Genomic DNA, 19,598 nt, shown 5'->3' with positions numbered 1-19,598 from the left:
AATTGCATTAAACGTCAAAATTTTTCCGTTTTTCAAAATATTTCACCTTTTATTGTACCTAAAATTGCAAAAATTTCTTTTGTGGAGAGATTGACAAAAGTTTTAGAGAAATATTTTGTGCAAAATTACATTTAATGTCAAAATATTTTGTATTTTCAAAATATTTTGTCTTTTATTTTGTCCAAAATTGCTCCCTAAATTGCGTCTACTGCAGTCTTAGTGTTAATTACCACAGCCTACATAAAATAAACTGCAAAGACGCTTCTTTTAAAGTCCGGTTCGGCATTTGCAAAATTATTTCATTTGCAGAAAGTCTGTGTCTCCCCAGAAAAAAAAGTCATACGACATAAGAATCATTTAGTTTATCAACAATTTGCCTTTAAAACACTTTATTATCTTCTTTTGTAATCTTCAGTACATAATTGGACTGTTACCACGTGGAGATGCTTATTATCTTGTGTTTGCTCAGTTCACCGGGCTAATAAATTTAGAAACTGATAAAAGAGATCTTCCTTGGAATATAATAAGTCACATGGAGAAAGTGGAGTGAATACACAGAGCTGACCTTTAGGGGCAATGGCTGGTAGGTCCGAATGCATCATCAAATTGTGATATTTCAAATCAATTCCTTCCCATGGCATTCGGTGCCTCTATTTTCACATCAAGACACACCAGACTATTCTCAGAAATCGTTATAATCACCACGAAATTTATGCATTCAACCACTCTGGGATTTTTTTTGCTGATTCTGTCTCGAACGAGTCTCGGATTTTTTTCTCCTTTTCGGGAATATCTTCCCTATATACCATGAGCTATTTTATAAATTTATATTTTATGCTAAAAAAAACTCTGAGAAACTTTTAATTTAAATATTCTGATTTCAAATAATCCGCTTGTTAATCAAAGAAAAGTCAAGGAAATTCTATTAATTACAATCTCCGCGAATGAAAGAAGATTGCAATAAATAATCTTCTTTAACCAAATATTTTGATTAGGCGGAAGACAAACACTATATTCTGTTGCTCTTTTATTGTACATCTTGCGGGGATCACCTTCGATTGGGGGAAGTGAAAAGAGAGAAAAAAAAATTAATACAATTTGATTGAGAGCATTAAATTTTTATGGTTTTCGTGTAAAATGTCTGGTTTAGCAAAAGATCGCTAAAAATTCATGTCTAACCCGCTAAATTTATTAGTTTATTGGGGCAATGATTGGACCATATGCACCATCATGCTTACTATCCTTCGACTTGTGCTCCACAGAAGAAAAGTTCATGGATAGAATTTTGAAAATAAAATTGTTTTAATGTTAAACGACAAATGATATTTTAAGAAAATCTCTCGGAGATTTTCTTGGGCTTTAAATTGTGAAGAATGACTCATGGATTTAACGAATAATATTCAAATCTTTAATTTTAAGTCAAACTCGAACTTCGGATTATTTCATTAATTTTCGGCTGTCAAAATTCAAGCAAAGGGGAAAATTGAAAAGATCGTAAAGACGCCACAATCAAGAAAATTTATTGCAAAACTGTTTTACATCTTAAAGTTCTAAGAAAATGATTATCAGAATATTCTAATCAAAAGTAAATCTAACGATATTTTTTTCACTCAAACATTTAACTAAATAAAAAATGAAAGCTTCTCCATCACTCTCTTCTCAAATCTTTCATCATTCCATAACTTCCATAAAAAGATTAATAACCAAAAAGGTGTTCCAAATTTTAGAGACTTCCTCCATACATTTTGTGAAAAAGGTGAGAATTTTTTACAAAATCCTAAAGCAAAACGCCCTTCATATTATGAAGTGTTTTCCAAACACCCATGCTACCGTTGGATGTTTTATCTGTCTCAGGATGTAGGCGTGTAATTTAATTCTCTATACAACACTCAGCTCTTCGTGCTCTTCATAAGAGTGAAAAATAGTGGCAATTTCTAGATCACAAGTTTGAGCGAATGAATGGAAGTGCAAAGGAGTCAAATGATATATATTTACTTAATATGATTTATGTTGGCTTTTCCACTTGAAAATGGTGAATGTGCCAAGAAAGCCAAACTGATTGCCTCTTGAGAAAATTACTCGCAGGTGGACACGAACACAGATTGACATAATTTCTTCAAGTATTCGAAATTAATTTATAAAATAAACGTTAAGTAACTATATATACTGACAATACTTACAGGCTGTGTCTGAGAACACGTTTAATTGCTGACCAACACTATCTTGACCACTTGAGTAATCTTATCAGTTGTTGATGCTTGTCCTGGCGCTTGCAGTGCAATCAAATGATAATCCGCACTTTTTGTACCACACAACGAATACTACACCATGAGATTTTGCGACAGTACACTGACTGATCTGAAGCATTAACCGTCTGCATCATACTTTTTTACTGACAATTCAATTTCAAAAAGGCACTACAATGCATTTTTTCGGTCTCAAACAGCACAAATGTCTCTTTCGTTTTATATTACAACAAGAAAATAATTATGCAAATGAACACAACTTGTGCAATCTCAACGGAGGACGCTTTTCCGAAGAAATCAACGAAAATTCACCACTTTTTTTTCCACCGAAACTTTCAAAAAATTATATTATAATTCTCGCGAATATTCTCCTTGTGCGCTGATAAGACAGAGTACTTGCCTCTGTAAATTCCATTTCATATGAAACAGAGAGAGAAAAAGAAGAATTAAATTGAGAAAAGTGAGAAAGAAATTTATTGATAATATTGGCTCCTAGAAGCAAATATTTAGCATCTTAATATATAAAGCTGAAATGTTTGTCTGTCTGTGGCACATGAACTCCTCCTAAACGGCTGGGCCGATCTTAATGAAATTTGGTATGGGGGTAGAGGGGGTCAATACGAGTTGCAAGCGCTATATGGGATTCCGCCCCACCCCCCCTTTATAGCGCCCCCACAGAAAAATTGTTTTTTCCCATTTTCTACCTGCTGAAGGGTCAGATAACGGGATTTTTTTATTTTTAGAATTTTTCAGGGTACCGTATTATTCTTCCCCCCTATTAATATACGCCCCCCTTTTATAGCTTAAAATGGAGTTTGCTCACACGTGATTGGGGGCTCGGGTTGACTAGTAATGTATATAATGTAGCACAATCGAGACGTCTCCAACATCTCTATCATCTTTTTTGGCTCGCCTCGCTAGCACTCTTATGTACTAAACATCTGCGAATGTGTGAATTACCGCGAAAATTTGGATGAATGGCAAAAACGTTTATGAAATTATCTCACAAAATGATACATAAGTACCGAAATCGACAAATTCAATTGACTGTATGCAAAATGAGAAAAATTTTACCTTAACATTTTTTTTTAATCTCAAGGAAAAACCCCAGAAAAATTCATAAAAATCTCCCATTCATAATTTTATTTTAAGATTTAAAAAAAATCTTTTAATGTTAAAAATAAACGATTCTATTAAAAATGATCTAATAAATTATTTTTAGAGTTTTTTTTATAATAAATCCTCAATGAAATCAAATTTTCCCAATTTTTTTTTTAGTCGTAACAACTTTTAAAGAATTCGCAAAGATATTTTTTAAAGAAAAGCTGCGAAGATTTACTTAAACTGATAAACTGAAGAAAAGGGTTAGCTAAACCGATATTCCTTCCTGTAGTTCTAAACGTTCTAAATAATTTCTTAAAAATTAATTTAATCTTTTCTATTCTTTAAAGACTTTTCACTGCTTTAATATTTTATCTAATTATTTAAAATACTTTTAAGAAAAAATTCTCTAGAAACTTTTAAAACCATTTACAAATTTCAAAAATTTTCCACGAAAAATTTCCAAAAAATCCTTCAATTATTTCACTTTTTGTCCCACATTTTGGGGCTACAACGCGCTCTCCTGAACATGAATATGTATAAAATTACATTGCCCGGCTCATCATTTTTCACAAGCGCTAAAATCAATTCACCTTCATTTGTGCCACAAATCGTCTCGATAAAACAATCAATTTTTCGTATGTATTGACTCAACAAATAAACGTACTAAGCATATTTCGCACACCGTTTCTTGAGCTAAAACTCTTTTTTTAAATACAAAAAAAAATCGAGGAATACTCGCGCAAACTTTTCCACCAATTCTGCTCGATGAGCAGAAAATTGAGGAGATACTTTCTTGAACTACACCAGAAAAAGAAACTCCTTCAATGCCACTAAAGAAAATTCCTCGAAAGAACGAAATAAATCAAACTTAAATGAATCCTCCTTATGGGAGATTTTCCAGAAAGAAAGAAAAAGCCTGATTGCCACAGGATTGAGGAGAAAAACGGTTATCCCGGATTTTTAATGTGCCACGAAAACTGCCTCTTGGTTCCCGCGCACGAAACCACCGACCTGATACAACGGCTGACTCGCAACTGAAAGAATATTCCAAATGTGCTCACAGTTCAGTCGCGAAGGCAGACTCGTCAGTTTTTCTTCCTCACCGATACGTTTCGCCGCCTCCCGAAAAAAAAATCATACTCTCCCATTCATCTACTATATGTAGCTGAAAAATTCTACAAAAAGCACCAACTCCAAGACTAGCGCGTCCGATCAAGTTGTGCGCGATTGAAGCCACACTCTCTCTCTCTCGAAAATGTGCGAATTTACCCAAAGAATAAAAAATTCGCGATGCAGAGACAAAATTAGCCACGATCGTGGTGGAGAAGAGATGGGGCACAAAACTTGAGAAAAATCCCTCTTACATCCAAATAGCCACCTCACGCAAGAAAAGCTCGCGCGAAACTGCCGTGGAAGCTGGCGCGCGGGAAGCACTTGTGTGGTTGCTTGAGAATCAACGGAGAGACTGACGAATAGTTTTTCGAGAGAGAAAAGAAGTCAATCGCTGTGATAGTGTCGAATAGCCATGGTCATTGAACAGCGCCGCTGTGATGCTGGTGCGCTTGTCTCTCAGCACGCATCTTGTGCGACAAAAATTTCACAAAATTTCAACGCAATCAATCGCTTGAGGCGCTCTTTTCGGAAGAAAAATTCACCACAGAGCCGACTTGGGGAGCTTTTAATTAAATTAATTTTATTTTAAAATATTTTATGATCTTTTATGCTTTTGTTTTTCATTTTAAAAATATTCTAAATTCAATATTTTTTTCAGGTTTCTGTAGTTTTTATGAAAATCAAGATATTACAGAAAAGATAAGTTTGCAAAAAAGTTTGTTAAAAGTAAATGGAATTATAATTTGTAATGAAAATATATTTTTATGTAAATAATTTTAAGATTAAAAGATAATAAAATATCAAAATTAAAATTTCATGTCAAACATTAGAATAAAATAAATTTTTTTTTTTAATTTTTGAAGGTAATAAGTCAAACGTTAGAACCCTTTGGATAAAACAAAGGATAAATATCACGGATAAAACGTCAAAGGTTGTTTTGGCGATTTTGAATAACAAGCAGGATAATAAATAAAAAGTTCAATAAAAAATAAAACGTATTACCTCTTGGATAAAACGAAAAATAAAGTTTTAGGGATAAAAGAGCGTTCTTCTTTTTAATTCACACAGTCGGATAAAACAGTTAAATGATGAAATTTTTAGGATAACACAAAAAATGCGATTTTAAGGCTAAAAAACGTTAATTTCTTTTTTTAACCCCATTCCTTCACCCAAAGGACGTCAGATTTTTTTTTAAGAAAACATTTTTAAATAAAATATTTTATGAAATTTTAGGAATAAAGATAAAACTTTAGAACCTTACAAAGCTCAAAGTCCCAACGTAAGGATTTTATGGATAAACCGGATAAACAATCAAACGTAAGAATTTTGGGGATAATGTTTAATTTTTTTATCAGGTGAAACATCAAAAGAATTTCAGGGATAAGAACTTTTTTATTATGAGATAATATAAATGAAATTTTCTAGATAAACTGTCCAATCTTAAAATTTGCAGAGAGCTAAGTTAGAGAAATTTCTGAATAAGTAAAATAACGTTCAAACAATTAAAATAAAATATTTTATAAATAAAAATAGAACGTTGAACCTTAGAAGACTCAGAACTTTTATAATAAATTGTTTAAAATTAATTTCTTTTTTTTATTAACGTTAAACGTAATACGTTAGAATTATACGGGTAAACAATCAATTGTAAGAATTTCAGAGATAACAAAAATTATTTAATTTTATCAGATGAAAAATTTGAAATATAAAATTCAGAAAATCTGGGATAAGAACTTTTTTAATATTCTGGATAAATAGTCAAACGTTAGAATTTCTGAGATAATATAAATTAAGTTTTCTGGATAAACTGTCCAATCTTAAAATTTTACAGAGAACAAAATCAAAAAAATTTCTGAACAGACAAACGTTTAAAGTTCAATTAATTCACGTGAAAAGACTGGAAATTCAGTCTCACGTTCCTCTAGTTAACGGGGAGAGCTAGATTTTTTTTGCCAATAGAAAATCATCAAAATCTCAATAACTTCTCTCAATTTTAATAACTTTTTTTTAAAGAACTTTCAAGATGTTAAAAATTCAAAAATCTCCAAGAAGGAATTTAAGGAATGTCCTTAAATTGAGCCTCGCTGGATCAGACGATTAAATGGAAATAAGTCAAAAGAAGAAAAACACAAAATTTTCGCCCAAAGGCAGTTTAACTACGTTTTTTTTTTATTTCACACTTTGGGAAATAATGACTTAATAATTCGGGAAAGAAAAAAATCAAACTTCATATTTGATAGAGAAAATTATTGAACAAAAAAACTCAAAAAGGAAAATTAAATTATAATTCGTGATACCTTTCCTACTTCTTGCTACCCTTTTTTGCCTTGGAGCCCTCAGCTGTGCCATTGCGCTTCTCGACTGGCACACTTGCGGTGTCTCCTGACGCCTTGGCAGTGGAATCCTCAACGAGGAAGATTGTGTGTTGCCCTCCACTATCCACCCGTAGGACTTTCTTACCCAACACCTGTTGCCCGGTTAGCTGGGTGGGCACAAAAACGTCCGTGTCTGAGCCCAAGCCGAGCTGATGGCTGCTCCCCATGCCCCAGCCAAAGACCTTCCCGTCCGTGGTGAGGGCAAAGCTCTGAGAATCGCCACAGCTGACGGCAGCAATTGAATACTTTTGCAGCTCAGTGATTTGTGTCAATTCTACTGCATCGTCCGTCTTTTCACCCAACCCAAGTCTTCCGTATTCCTTGCGCCCAATCACATGACACTGATTATCATCTTTAACAACCAGTGTATGATGCTGTCCGCCACTCAAGTCTTTCACATTGCTAATCTCTGTGCGAGTTGGAGTGTAAAGCAACGTCCTTTTTCGCAACTTTTCGGGCATAGCCAGTTGATTGTAGTTGTTCAGACCGAAAGCATAAATGCCCTTTGTTGCATGGTCCTGGTAGAAAGTGCTGCAGGAATTGCAAATTATTAATTTTTTTTTAAATCTTAATTAGAAATTAGATAAACTTACGCAAAATTTGTTGTCCATATAGCCTCAATGAGTCTAGTTTTGAGTGATACCACAGCCTCGGGCATCAGCAAGTCCTTCTTCCCGCGACGTGATTCCCCGGATGCCGTTCGGTTCGACACACGGCCGAGTTGTCCCTGCTCGGCACAACCCACCGTGTAGATTTTCCCTTCACTTGCGAGGATGACCAGATGATCAGCCCCGGAGGCGATGTCTGCGACAAGCACATCAGGCAGAAGGGCGATGGGTTCACGCTTATTGCCCTCGAGTGTGAGGCCCATACTACCGTGGGAATCCCTAAATGAACCCCACGCGTATACGTGTCCACTTTCCAGAAGGCACGCTGAATGGGAATCTCCGGCGGAGATTTTTAAGCACTTCTCCGGCAATTTAACACGTCCGGGAATCATTTCTGAACCCTCCTCGGATGTATCACGCCCCAGGGCTCCCTCGTCATTGCATCCGAATGACCATACTTCTCCTGTAGCCGTTAGACAGAGCGAATGCATCCCGCCAGCACGTACATCTACGACATTCTTCAATCCACCCACAAGAGCCGGACGAGTTTTCTCCTGAACATCTTCTCCAAGACCCAACTGTCCCACATCATTCTGCCCGCACGCCAGAACATTTCCCTTCACTTTCGGTCTCTCCGGTAGGGGAAGTTCCACTGAAAAGCCCCCAGAAAATTAGGAAAATTCAACAAAATTATTAAAACATACTCACATTTCTTCACGCCGGGAAAGCGCCCTTTCTTCGGTTCTGGCTCATTCTTTTTATCTTCCACAGCCTTCTTTTTCCTGCCGCCAACCATTGGGGAGTCTTTTGAAGGTGAAATTTAACAAGATATTAATGCAATGCCTAAGAAACTTACAGAAATCTCAATAATTAAATAAAACTAATAATGCCAGGAATCCCACCAAAAAACCAATTTATTGAGGTTATGTTTCCCACAGCCACAGCGGGAATATGGAATTTTCTTCTCAATTAAATTATTTCAATTGCCGTCGAGTTATTTGAGTCATTTATTGAATTTCCCAAACTTACCTTTTGCTTGTAAATCGCGGAAAAACAGAGAAAATAGAACACGAAAATTCACGTGAAATGTTGGAGAGATGGTTTGGAATGAAGTTGAATGAGATGAGTTTACAGGCTGTGTGGTATCGTTGTGGAATTTGTGGAATGAAATCATTGAAGTGAAATTAGTCGAATTTCTCCGAAAGCGTCGTAACGGTCAAAACTGGATTTTTTCAGTTCAAATAAACTACGTCACAAAATATTTGAGCTGTCAATAATTGGGATGAAAGAAAATTGAGTTTTCCACGTGAAAATAAGTGAGAAATAACTGAAATTTGTGTGGAAACAACGTACAAGGAAAGCTGCTGCGCCATGTGAGTAAAATTTTGGTGTAAAAAGTAATTTTAGAGGGGAAAACAGAGTAGGCAAGTTGGAGACAAAATCAAACAAAAAAAGTCTCTAAAAAATCATAAGAAAACGTTGCAAAGTTAAGAAAATTGGGAAAATTCAGTGGAAATAATGTATTTTCTGCATTCTAAGGCTAAGGTAGTGAAAATAAATTAATTGTTGATTGTTTTTGTTCATTTTAGGGTCACGACCGGCAGCAATTATATTGACATGGAAGTCTTTGAAAATTCCGGAAGGAATTTGGCTGAATACCTCATGTCGAAGAAGCCAAATCAGCCACAACAGAGACTTTTCAACTTTGAAGATACCCCAGATAGTCAGGATGTGTCTGTTCGGGTGATACAGAGGAAGTCGAAGAGTAGTCGAGCTCCAGCTAGAGCCACGCCGACACCCCCACCCCTATCATTTAATTCCGGAACAACGATTTCTTCTCGTTTCGTAAGTTTTTCTTTTTTATCTCCTTGCTGGGCATCCTTAACGAGATAATAATGAGATTTTTCTTTGTTTATTTGTAGGAACCAGCAGTATGCAGCACTCCGTATGCAAATGTCAAAGGCATAATTTGTCGGAATTCAAAAATTGATAAAAACAACACCACTCATGGATCCCGAAGTAGCTCAGCGAAAAGGGTGTCATTCCACCCGAATGAGGTGGATGAGGGACCATGGCGTCCGGATGTGTCAGAATGCCACAATGTGAGTATTCCGGGAAATGTGCCTGAAATAGTACCATCCCAAGGCCTCACTCCACAGGCTAGCGCCTCAATGCGAAACCCCAATCAGCCGCGATCTCCGGAATATCCTCCAGTTGAAAATGATGACCTGGAGAGGACACTTGCGCATATTTTTGGAGCTGATGGTTCAGCTCAGCTGAAGGTTCGTAGTGTTGCTGAACTTAATAGCGCTGCGGGGAATGAGTTGCAAAATCTCACATTTACAAAGGATTTGCGCAAGAGTAAGGAGCCCTCACCGAATGTGGAAGATGTTATAAGCCTGATATCCGATGATGAGGATTCTCCTGAATATGAAGAACATCCAGGACCATCATCCGATCCCGAGGAAGATCATGGCGTTGCTCCCGAAGATAATCGTACCATTGTTAACACATCACATCCCCGGACAATCCGTGAGTCACAGAGAATGGAAATATCCATCACGGAAACCCCAATTCGTGTGAATTCTCGCAAAAGCACACACGGGACGAAGAACAATCTCATGTCCATCCTCGAAGATTGGTCAGATAATGATACAATCGTGTACGATGGTGGGAGGAATGAAGCCCCAATGCCGGAGAAGGAAGTCACGCAAGAGAATGCAAGACAGAATAACCTCTCTTCGGGTTTTATTGATGCAAGCTCCCAGACATCTCGGATTGTTTCCCAACGTCGGCAGAACACCGCCATTCCAGCGAGAATTCAGGAAGAAATTCACGAGAATATCTCTTCTGCAACGCTCCATCGTACTCAGACTCAGCAAACACTTCCCAATAGGACGGAATTGTCCAGTACCTTCAAAGCTCCTCCTGCCAAGGGCCGAAAGAAGCGACCCAAGGTGAGTTGGGAATGATTTTAGCTATGTTTCTTTCAGACACAGCTTTTGTGTACCGAGCAAAATCGAAAGTCGTCAGATCGGGCTCAAACTTGGGATGAGCACGAATTAGGGTCCCCACATTCCAAAAAACGTATGCGCCAAAAATAAGTTTTTTTCCGGCCGGCCGTCCGTCCGGCCGGATCATAAACTTAAATTGCAAGAGAACGGTGATAGATAGAGACTTGCGGTAAACGGCAAAGTTTAAATATCGACCTGAAGAAATCCGATTATGAGGTCAAATCCACCCCCCCACCCCCCCCCCCCCCCCCGTCCGCCATTTTGAATAACCTCAAAATTTTGTTTTCGCTATATCTCAGCCGCTATTATAGCTAAAGGGCTGAAATTTTTATATGTTGTAGGGGCCATCAAGACCTTTCCAACGATACCTCATTTTCGAAAATCGGTCAAGCCGTTTAGCCAATATGGCTGCCACAATTTTTCATAGAAAATCGACCATAACTCGAAAACGGCTTGACCGATTTTGATCAACCCGGGGTCAAATGAAAGATCTCAACAAACCCTACAACTCTCTAGAACATCCGAAGTTTCAAAAGTGACCGCTAGGGGGCCAAAAATGAAAAACAAAATTTTCGATGAGTTTTCGATTAATATCTCGAAAACGCCATTATCGATTTGCTTCATTTTTTGATATGTTATAGCTGACCATATTATCTAGCTCCATGCCAAAAATGAAGAAAATCTATGTCTCCGTTCTCGAGATATAGCCTTCCAAAGTTGGCATGTCATATCTCGGGTTCTACAAGTCCGATTTTGATCAACTCAAGTGCAAATGAAAGGTTTTGTGAAGCCCTACAAATGTCTAGAAAATTACAGCTTCGAAAAATTACCGCGAGAGGCGCTAAAGTCAAAATCAAAATTTTCGAAAATTTCGAACTCGAATATTTCGAAAATGCCATTATCGATTTACTTCATATTTTAATATATTATAGTTGAGGTTAAGACCTTTCCAACGATAGCTCAAACTCGAAAATCTATGGAGCCGTTCCCGAGATATGGCGTTTTAAATATTTCTTGGGGGATGACTTTTCAACTTTTCCCGATTTTGCATGTATTTAAACTAATTCGCATTCTAGTTTGCTCTCACAAAATTGGTACACTGAAAGAAACACAGCTCTCGTAAGCTTGGTCAGCTTACCAGTACATTTTTTCTTCTAGATGAGAAATATTTATTAAGAAAAAATTGTTTTTACAGAAAATCGATTCACCCCTTCAGAGGCAGATTGACATTGAGAAATCCGTACGTACATCCGTTTCACGATCTCTGGGCACTTCCCGGCGTAAACTCTACTCACAGAGCACCCAAAATGATGACGAAGACTCAAATGAGAGTTGCGCGACGTCATCAAGTCGATCAAGTGGTGATCAGCCGGTGAATGCGGTACAGGATGAGGAGGTGATTGATGAAGTTCCCCCCATACCAGGTCCGAGTCAACTTCTCACGTGCAATATTGTCATTGATCGTACGGAAGTTGAGAAATTACTTGCATCGGATAAATCCACAGAAAAGGAATCAACAAAGGATGGGAGGAAGAAGAAGGTGGTGGGGAATAAGCGAAAGCGTCCAGTAGCAGAGATTGAAGAGATTGAAGAGGATGCGGTGCAAGAGAAGCCAACTCTACGGAGGTCCACACGGACACGGTATGCACCAATGGCCCCGTGGATGAAGATACACAATGTGAAGCCGTTGGTTGTCAAGACATACAATGAGAACGTGTCGCTCAGGAAGCGCTATGTACGAATGGGTACGGATGATACGCCGGATTTGCGCGGTGATTTCACGATGATTTGGGAGAAGAAGCAGACACAGAAGGAGAAGACGCAAAAGAAGGCGCGGGAGCGGGAGAAAGCACAGAAGAGGGCGCAAGGGAAGCAACGGAGGGACAATGAGGAGAGAGAGGATGAAGCAATGGAAGGGGTTGAGCCTCAGGTGGATGCTGGTGAGCAGGAAGTGGAGCCAACGACGGGCAGAATGCTGAATGAAGAGCGAAACGAAGAAGCGTGTGAGGAAGTACCGGTTGCGAATACAGAGGATTGCGCGGGTCCATCAGGGAGTAACCCTAAGAGAACGTTGGATGATATTGTTCTCTACTGTGTGCATGACTATGGTGAGTTTTTGCAAAGTTTAGTGCCGATTTCTTGGACCTTTTGGGCTAAAGGAGCTAAAAGAGATTTAATTGTTTTTTTTTTTTTCTTCACAGAGCGACAAAGGATTGATTACTATGAGACAGAAAGCAATCTTCCCGGTATTCGAACATACAGGGGCACCGGTCATGACAAAGTCGGATACATGGTATTTGAACCTGGGACAAAGAAGCCATCCTGCACTCTCATGGAGGGCCGTTGTGTAAGTATTTGTTTTTTTTTTCTTTTATTTCCGTGAATAAATTAAACAATAAATTAATAAATTTTTCTTTTCAATTATTTCCAGATGTTCCAAGTGTTTGAAGGTCAATTTAAATTCAGAGTGGACAAGATACGCAGTGTGGTAAATAAAGGGGATGTTTTGTTTCTTAATGAAGGTAAATTTCATATTCTTTTTATCTAAAAAAAAAGATTAGTCTTTACTAATTTTTCTTCTTACTTTCAACAGGTCAGAAATACTATGCAAAATGCATAAACAGGAGTGGCTTGGGAGAAGTCTTTTACATGTTGCTTCCATGAAAAAAAAAATTCCTCCTTTGATCTCCCGGAAAATTTCAAATTTATTGCTGATTTTTTTTTCAAATTGAAGTGAAATAGAATTTATTTTCGATAAAAAGAATTAATAACAATAAAAAACGATGCCTCAAACACATTGGAAATAAGTTTTTTTTTTTAATGTGAAGACTTCGATCTTGATAAATTCGCATTTTATGGATTTTCTGAAATTTTTTCATTACCCACTTGCCGGAGTTTCCCCTATTTTTGGGTTCTTTTTGGGATTTAATCGACCGAAGGAGGATTATTCTCATAAATTGTGCAAATATTCGCTTTAATTTTATATTTTCCACATGAAAGAAAAACTCGGAATTAACGGAAAAATTTGAAAAGATGGTAAGCTGTCAAAGTAAATTGTATATGCGCCGGTAAGCTGACCTCTTACGGAGGGTTTTTTCTTTCGTTTCATAAAAAGAAAATGAAGTCTTTTACCTTCTTAGGGGAACCTGGGGTAAAATGGTGATTTTTTGGGAGATAATCTTTCCTGATTTCCGTGGAAATGTTTGAGTTTTCCCACGATGACTATCTTATAGGAAATTTTCCGGGCAACAACTTTGTCTCAGACAATTTCTCTCTATCTCAACGGGAAAATGCATTTTTAGCCCATTTTCCAAACCCTTGCACTTTCACCGTTTTACCCCAACCCTGGGGTAAAATGGTTAATTGCGTTTTTTGATCGCTAGTCTTAATTTAATTAAATTATTTTAGCAAGACACTATAATATCTATCGAGAATGAGAGATTTGTGTTCCATTTGTGTTTTATAAAAAAAAAAATAGATAAAAAAAAGTTAAAATTAAGAAATTGTCTATTTTGTTTTTTTTTTAGTTTATAAAAATTGGTAATTGGTGAGTGATCAAACATCCTAAATTGTATGTAATAGTTATACTGATTAAGGAAAAATTTAAAAAGTTTAAAAAAAAAAACAGAAAAATCCACCATTTTGCCCCAAGGGGTACTTTTTACTATCAGTGTTCTTCTAATTCAGATTAGATTCGTATTTAGCTATTAGTTACTCTATCCAAAAATGCATTTAGATCAATAAAATTGCAGAGAACATGTTAACCTCTGGACGTTCTTGTTTTTATTATCTTCACCCCCTCTTAACCCTTGGAGGATTTTTCTGGCAATTGTGGCCAATTTAATTTTTTTTTTAAATCGCCAAAAAATGAAATTCATATCAACTTATTTTGACAACTTCTATATTCATTAAATAGGTTAGTTCAATTACTTCAAATTCGTTGTAATAAAACTTGGAAAAATATTTCCTTTTTGAGGGAAAATAATTTTTAAGTTTGAGGTTAGAAATACCTGATTCTCCATAAGGTTAATTTAAAATGACACGGTTTTATTAATTTTTTTTACGAAAACATAAAAACTTTCTCTTTTCAAACTTCTCTAGAGCCTGAAGAAGAAAATAAAAATGGTCGAAACGTCGCTATCAGACAGAAAAAGTAGTTCCCTTTCTTCTATGGCTCAATTTCTAACTTTATTTATTATTTAAAATTATAAGTTTAAATACCTACAATAGAATAGAAAGTTTCATTCCAAATCGGGCAAAAATTTCTAAGACTTGAAAGAAATAATTTTGTTTGAAGTTTTTTTTTTATCAATTACATAAGCTGTGCCAATATAAAGAGTGCGAGCATAGCTGAAACGTCATCCGGGTGAAAAGTGAATTTTTCTGATTTGTTGATTTTATCACGTGGATCACATTTCTCGCGAGGTACAAGCACTACGAGGTATTCCTTGGATTTATTTGGAAGATCCTGCCGTGCCGAAATGTTTGAGGAAGCTGACAATTTTGCGGATATCTTCCGTGGGGGCCTTCCGTACTACCTCCTCTTTACGCTGCCCATCCTCATCATCTGCTCCTCCAATCCCGTCCTGGCCTCCAGTGAATTCTCAGTCCAGCGAATGGCACAATTTGATGTTCATGGAACACCCTACGGTAAGTAATTTACCCTTAGGAATCTTCCAGGTTGCCTGGATGGGGGGTATTAGTGGATTTTCCGGAGGCATGGAAAAGTGAGGTTTTGTTGTTAATTAGAGTGAAAAAAATTGTCATTGCAGGATGTAGGGCTTCTGTGCTAAATTTAGAAGCAAAATCCCTCTACACCTGGGCAACTTCGAGGCACTGTGTACTGACGCGGTAAGTACTCCACAATCCAATTAGAGGCTTTTCTCCTGTAATTATTGAAAGCAAAATTTCTCATTCCACAGACTTCAAGACATGACAATTGATCAATTCCGGGAGATACGAGCAAAAGCCGGTGGGCTGATTGTCCTTCTACCGGAAGACATTGGAAGTCTATCGGTGGATGATAGACAACATATCCTCCTACTGGAGCAGGCAATGATGGCTCAGGAAGTATCCATCCCAGTCTACTTCTCTACGTACAACGGGAATTTGGAGGGTATCATAAAAGAGGTGACAGCCAATTCAAATGCAAAGCCAGGGCAACGTGAATCCGCCTTGACGGAGATCTTGAGCTCAATCTCAGCCAATGGGTATCAAACTGTTGTCTCCGGTGCGAGTCATTCGCCCAATAAGCAGAGCAAAATCCCCATAATTCAGGGAGAGCTGGTACCATCGTCCATGGGAATGCATAAACCTTCCGGAGATGCCAACCGGAATACCGTTGAGATTAACCCAAAACTCCCTCTCATCATCATCACATCCCACCTGGACACATTTGGGCTCCTCAATGAGCACCTCGCCAATCTCGATGTGGCCGTCTTTCTCACCCTCATGGACTTGATGAGTAAACTCCACAGCACCATGTCCACGGCACCAAAGTACCGCATAATGTTCCTCCTCTCCGAATCGGGGAGTCTCCTCAATTTCCAGGGCATGAAGAAGTGGCTGGATACGAATGTGGATGAAAATGTGGCAATACAAAATGCCGAATTTGTCCTCTGTCTCGATGCCATTGGCCAGGGGGATGCCGCCACGTTGTTCATGCACGTGTCAAAGCCACCAAAGGAGGGGACACACATGAATAATTTCTACAAACACCTCAAAATAGCCGCACAGCGGTTTGGGAATGTCACCGTGGAGGGTGTTCACAAGAAAATCAATCTAGCTGATCTCATTCTAGCGTGGGAGCATGAAAGATTCAGTATGAAACGAATGCCGGCATTTACACTTTCTAGTCTCAAGGTGAGTTTCTCATTTTTTTTTCTCTCTCTTTGACCCATTTAGATAAGAATGAAAAAAAAATTCTCACAGACTCTCTGATAAGCTAAAAAAGGCTAAAAAATTAATTTAAATATTTTTTAAAAGTCTTGAATGGAAATTTTGTAGATATTTAGGACAAATATGGGGAGAAATTTTTACCCAAAATTTCCTTAAAATTTAGCAAATTTTCTGGGCTGCAATTTTGATGCATTTTCAGTAAATTTTCCAAACTATTTTTCCCCTTATGCCTTTAAATGCCTAATGAAGAATCGCGACTTGGGGCTTAGAAACATGAGGACTCTCGCCCCGCCTCATCTCCCTCGCACCGACCCCAATCGCGAACTACTCAATTGATTCCACGGAGAATCGTACGACGTTTGTACCAACCAAGACGGTCAGACTCCATCAGAGGAAAGGTACTCCTACCGGTGCTCTACGGGAGAAGAGAGAGTCCTCTTACGCATAAACAGCACTAGGCTGAGAGGGGAGGTGTTGGGGATTTGTAACACCTCTGGGTAACAAAACTACACTAATAAGATAGTTAGTAGCTAGGGAGGATGTATGAGTTTCTAAGCACCCTAAAACTTCAGGGAGCTTTGAGGTTTCTTTATGAGTAGAAAAATTATTCAGGGATTTCTAAACTGAAAATTACATTAAAAAATCAAAAAGTAGTTGATTTTTTATTCTAAAATAAACATCAATCGTTTGAAAATAAACGAAAAACATTAAAAAAAAAAAAAAGAAACGTTAGAAGAAAAATGTCAAAGGACGGAAAAGCAACGAAAAACGTTAGAAAAAATGTCAATCGCATGTAAAGATACGTCAAACTTTGAAAAAAAAAATAATTAGGTTAGGAAAAATCGATGTAATAAGAAAAAGTCAAACGTTAAAAAAGAAATGACAAATGTTTGAAAAAAAATCATCAAACGGTAGAAGAGAAATATCAATTAATTGAAAAGAAACGCAAAACGTTAAAAAAGAAATGTCAATTGAATGTAAAGATACGTCAAACTTTGAAAAGATAAGTTTGTAGGTTAGGAAAAAATTCAAAAGCTGAAATAGAAACGTCAAACGTTACAAAACACCTGTCAAATATTGGGCCTTATTCAGCGACCAAAAAACCCTTGAAATCTTTGAATTTTGTACTGAAATTTCAAGATTTAAAGCGAATTTCAAGGGTTTCTTGATCGCTGAATAAGGCCCAATATTTGACAGGTGTTTTGTAACGTTTGACGTTTCTATTCCAACTTTTTAGTTTTTTCCTAACCTCGATAAAGACCTGACCTTTCCTGACCTCGACGGTCGCTGAATAAGGCCCATTAGTCTAAAAAAATCTCTATTTAACACTTTTTTTTGGAAATCTACAAATTCTATCAGCTTTTTTATAGAATTTTTCATAAGAGAACAGTCAATTGGATGCCTTTAGGGGTTCAGATGTCCCCAAAGGGTTAAATTTAAACAAAAACTGTTTTCTTAAAGCACCAACTAAAAGAGATTTTCGTGTATGGCCCTTTAATAAGATGTAAAATCTTCTCAATTCCATTCTTATCTCTCTCTCTCTCTTTCTCTTGGTTCTCATTGCTCAATAACTTTGATGGACAACTCATGATCATCATTTTTTTTTATCTTACCTCTCTTTTATGTACATCTCGTGGTTAACCACATCTTTGATTTCATCAAGTGATTGAACAAGAGAGAGAAGAGTGAAAGAAAAGTGATTGAAGAATAATGAGGTGACCTTAAATAAATTCATAACTTAAGATTCATCATCAAAGCCTCATTCGAGTGTTATTAAAGGTCTTTTGTTGGCAAAAGAATGCTGGTTGTACTGATTTTTGGGGTTGTGGACTAAATACTTTTCTTACCGATTTTTCTTTATTGTGATGAGCTGAAAAAATGATATATCTTATGTAAGATTGTAAAAAGAAAAATTACCTGCAGTTCAGGGTCTTGAACCGATAAAACCAAACCCAAAAAAAATGTTTTTTGGTTTTTTGGTTCATTAATGAATTTTTTTAAGAGAGCAAAGAGTCACATTACGGTGTGATTATTAACCTTCATTTTGCAAATTTGGGTGAATTATATTGAAATATTTCACTTCATTGTCAGACTTTGATTTTTCTCTTTTGCAAAACTACCATTTACAAGTTTTCAGCTAAACCTTGAAGTTTATTTCATTCGATGGGTTTTTCTCACAAATTTTAATTTGTTTATTTTACAGAGAAAGTATTATATAGAGAAGTTTTGGTTTTTTTTCTTTCTCTGCAGAGTCACAAAGATCCTCTGCGAACAACCATTTTTACAGACACAAATCCATCTAGTCTTGAAGTACTCGAAACTTATACAAAAATTCTAGCTGAATCACTCGCTAGCTACATTTACAATCTCAATGAGGCGGAAATTTTTACGGGATCAATGGCTGTGACGCAGAATTCCCTAAAGCCCTGGCTCAACATCAAGTCAACCCTTCAGAATAATGACCTAAAGAATGCATTTAACAAATATCTCAAGAATGTCAAGCAAACGTACGAGAAGCCTGATGTTAGGGAGCCTGATTTTATGCTCTACGAAGGACAAGAAGGTCTTCTCAATATCTACAGGTTTGTCTCTATTTTCTTTTTATCTTTTTTATGCGAATGAATTTTCCTTAAAACTCAACTCTTTCTGCAGTGTCAAACCAGCTGTGTTTGATCTATTCCTCACCTTCCTGATAGCTGCCTATTTGGGTGCCATTTACTGCATCATTATTTACTTTCCAATACTCTACGGTGTTATATGCAAGTGGAATACTAGCAAAGTTAAAATTAATTGAGTTAGCTCATGGGCCCAACCTCAAGCTCCCCAAAATGTGACGAGCCAATTGATTAGTTCCACACGGTGTTTGGATATTCCCGCCAATTTTTACAGAGGAAATCATCAAGAAGAAAATGAATCAGGTATCATTTCCCATGTGGTCGGGTTAATCACACAAAAAAAAAAGAAGTCATAATCAGGCATTATTACAATAAATTTCATCCAATTTAGTTGAGAAAACAAGGTTTTTTTAATCAAGTGGATCAAGCTTCACAAAAAAAACAATTTAGGTGTGTCAGAGAGGATTTTTTGCAGTCTAATGGACCTCAGGTAATCCCATTAAAGATCCCATTTTATTAGCTCACTCTGTCGGCTCAAACTTGTATAAATATATGTATTTAAGCGCTTTACATTTTATTCATCTAAGTGTTCCTTGTACAGAGTGCTGCAGTCAAGGTGTTTTGA

The 19,598-nt window shown here is 37.0% G+C and overlaps 4 protein-coding genes across 14 annotated transcripts in view; 2 read left to right on the top strand and 2 right to left on the bottom strand.

Annotated features, from left to right (window-relative positions):
- Positions 1-4,790, bottom strand: part of LOC129790859 (A disintegrin and metalloproteinase with thrombospondin motifs 20) — a 64,530-nt gene extending 59,740 nt beyond the window's left edge. For 6 of the 10 annotated variants that reach the window (XM_055828670.1, XM_055828678.1, XM_055828721.1 and 3 more), the window contains exons 1-2: positions 3,941-4,404; positions 2,181-2,648 (exon numbers count right to left, since the gene is read on the bottom strand). The gene's annotated coding sequence lies outside the window, so the exon portion shown is untranslated. Of the gene's footprint in view, positions 1-2,180; positions 2,649-3,940 lie in introns of all 10 variants that reach the window. The other 4 variants (XM_055828704.1, XM_055828696.1, XM_055828713.1 and 1 more) reach the window with 4 other exon arrangements.
- A 1,807-nt stretch (positions 4,791-6,597) lies between these two features.
- Positions 6,598-8,659, bottom strand: LOC129791053 (regulator of chromosome condensation-like). Its single transcript, XM_055828964.1, has 4 exons — positions 8,476-8,659; positions 8,155-8,250; positions 7,432-8,098; positions 6,598-7,369 (listed from the first exon to the last, which is right to left on the bottom strand). The coding sequence occupies exons 1-4, from the start codon at positions 8,618-8,620 to the stop codon at positions 6,766-6,768; spliced, it is 1,512 nt and encodes a 503-aa protein (XP_055684939.1). The 5' UTR covers positions 8,621-8,659; the 3' UTR covers positions 6,598-6,765.
- Positions 8,660-8,703: 44 nt separating this feature from the next.
- On the top strand, positions 8,704-13,264 carry LOC129790969 (uncharacterized). 2 transcript variants are annotated; one of them, XM_055828838.1, is made up of 8 exons: positions 8,704-8,819; positions 9,036-9,291; positions 9,369-9,548; positions 9,606-10,403; positions 11,656-12,568; positions 12,662-12,807; positions 12,892-12,982; positions 13,054-13,264. In XM_055828838.1, coding segments are annotated over exons 1-8 (2,457 nt in total). In that variant the 5' UTR covers positions 8,704-8,817; the 3' UTR covers positions 13,125-13,264. The 2 variants fall into 2 exon arrangements, with proteins under 2 accessions (XP_055684813.1, XP_055684807.1); XM_055828832.1 differs by having other exon boundaries at positions 9,369-10,403.
- Positions 13,265-14,634: 1,370 nt separating this feature from the next.
- Positions 14,635-19,373, top strand: LOC129790994 (BOS complex subunit NCLN). Its single transcript, XM_055828860.1, has 5 exons — positions 14,635-15,110; positions 15,233-15,311; positions 15,383-16,322; positions 18,609-18,940; positions 19,011-19,373. Exons 1-5 carry the CDS (start codon positions 14,942-14,944, stop codon positions 19,150-19,152), a joined length of 1,662 nt encoding a protein of 553 aa, XP_055684835.1. The 5' UTR covers positions 14,635-14,941; the 3' UTR covers positions 19,153-19,373.
- Positions 19,374-19,598: the final 225 nt, after the last annotated feature.

This window comes from Lutzomyia longipalpis, chromosome 1 (genome assembly GCF_024334085.1).
Source record: "Lutzomyia longipalpis isolate SR_M1_2022 chromosome 1, ASM2433408v1".
NCBI lineage: Eukaryota > Metazoa > Arthropoda > Insecta > Diptera > Psychodidae > Lutzomyia > Lutzomyia longipalpis.
Note: the sequence above shows the minus strand (reverse complement) of the source record. Positions and strands in the feature narration are given on the sequence as shown.

Excerpts from the sequence above, each read along its gene's own strand:
- LOC129791053 (XM_055828964.1), bottom strand. The coding sequence starts at position 8,620 with ATGATTTCATTCCACAAATTCCACAACGATACCACACAGCCTGTAAAC. Across the intron at positions 8,251-8,475 it reads CCGCGATTTACAAGCAAAAG|ACTCCCCAATGGTTGGCGGC; the intron begins GTAAGTTTGGGA and ends CACCTTCAAAAG. Across the intron at positions 7,370-7,431 it reads ATATGGACAACAAATTTTGC|CACTTTCTACCAGGACCATG; the intron begins GTAAGTTTATCT and ends CAATTCCTGCAG.
- LOC129790969 (XM_055828832.1), top strand. Across the intron at positions 9,292-9,368 it reads CAACGATTTCTTCTCGTTTC|GAACCAGCAGTATGCAGCAC; the intron begins GTAAGTTTTTCT and ends GTTTATTTGTAG. Across the intron at positions 12,569-12,661 it reads CTACTGTGTGCATGACTATG|AGCGACAAAGGATTGATTAC; the intron begins GTGAGTTTTTGC and ends TTTTCTTCACAG.
- LOC129790994 (XM_055828860.1), top strand. The coding sequence starts at position 14,942 with ATGTTTGAGGAAGCTGACAATTTTGCGGATATCTTCCGTGGGGGCCTT. Across the intron at positions 15,111-15,232 it reads TGTTCATGGAACACCCTACG|GATGTAGGGCTTCTGTGCTA; the intron begins GTAAGTAATTTA and ends TTGTCATTGCAG. Across the intron at positions 16,323-18,608 it reads TTACACTTTCTAGTCTCAAG|AGTCACAAAGATCCTCTGCG; the intron begins GTGAGTTTCTCA and ends CTTTCTCTGCAG.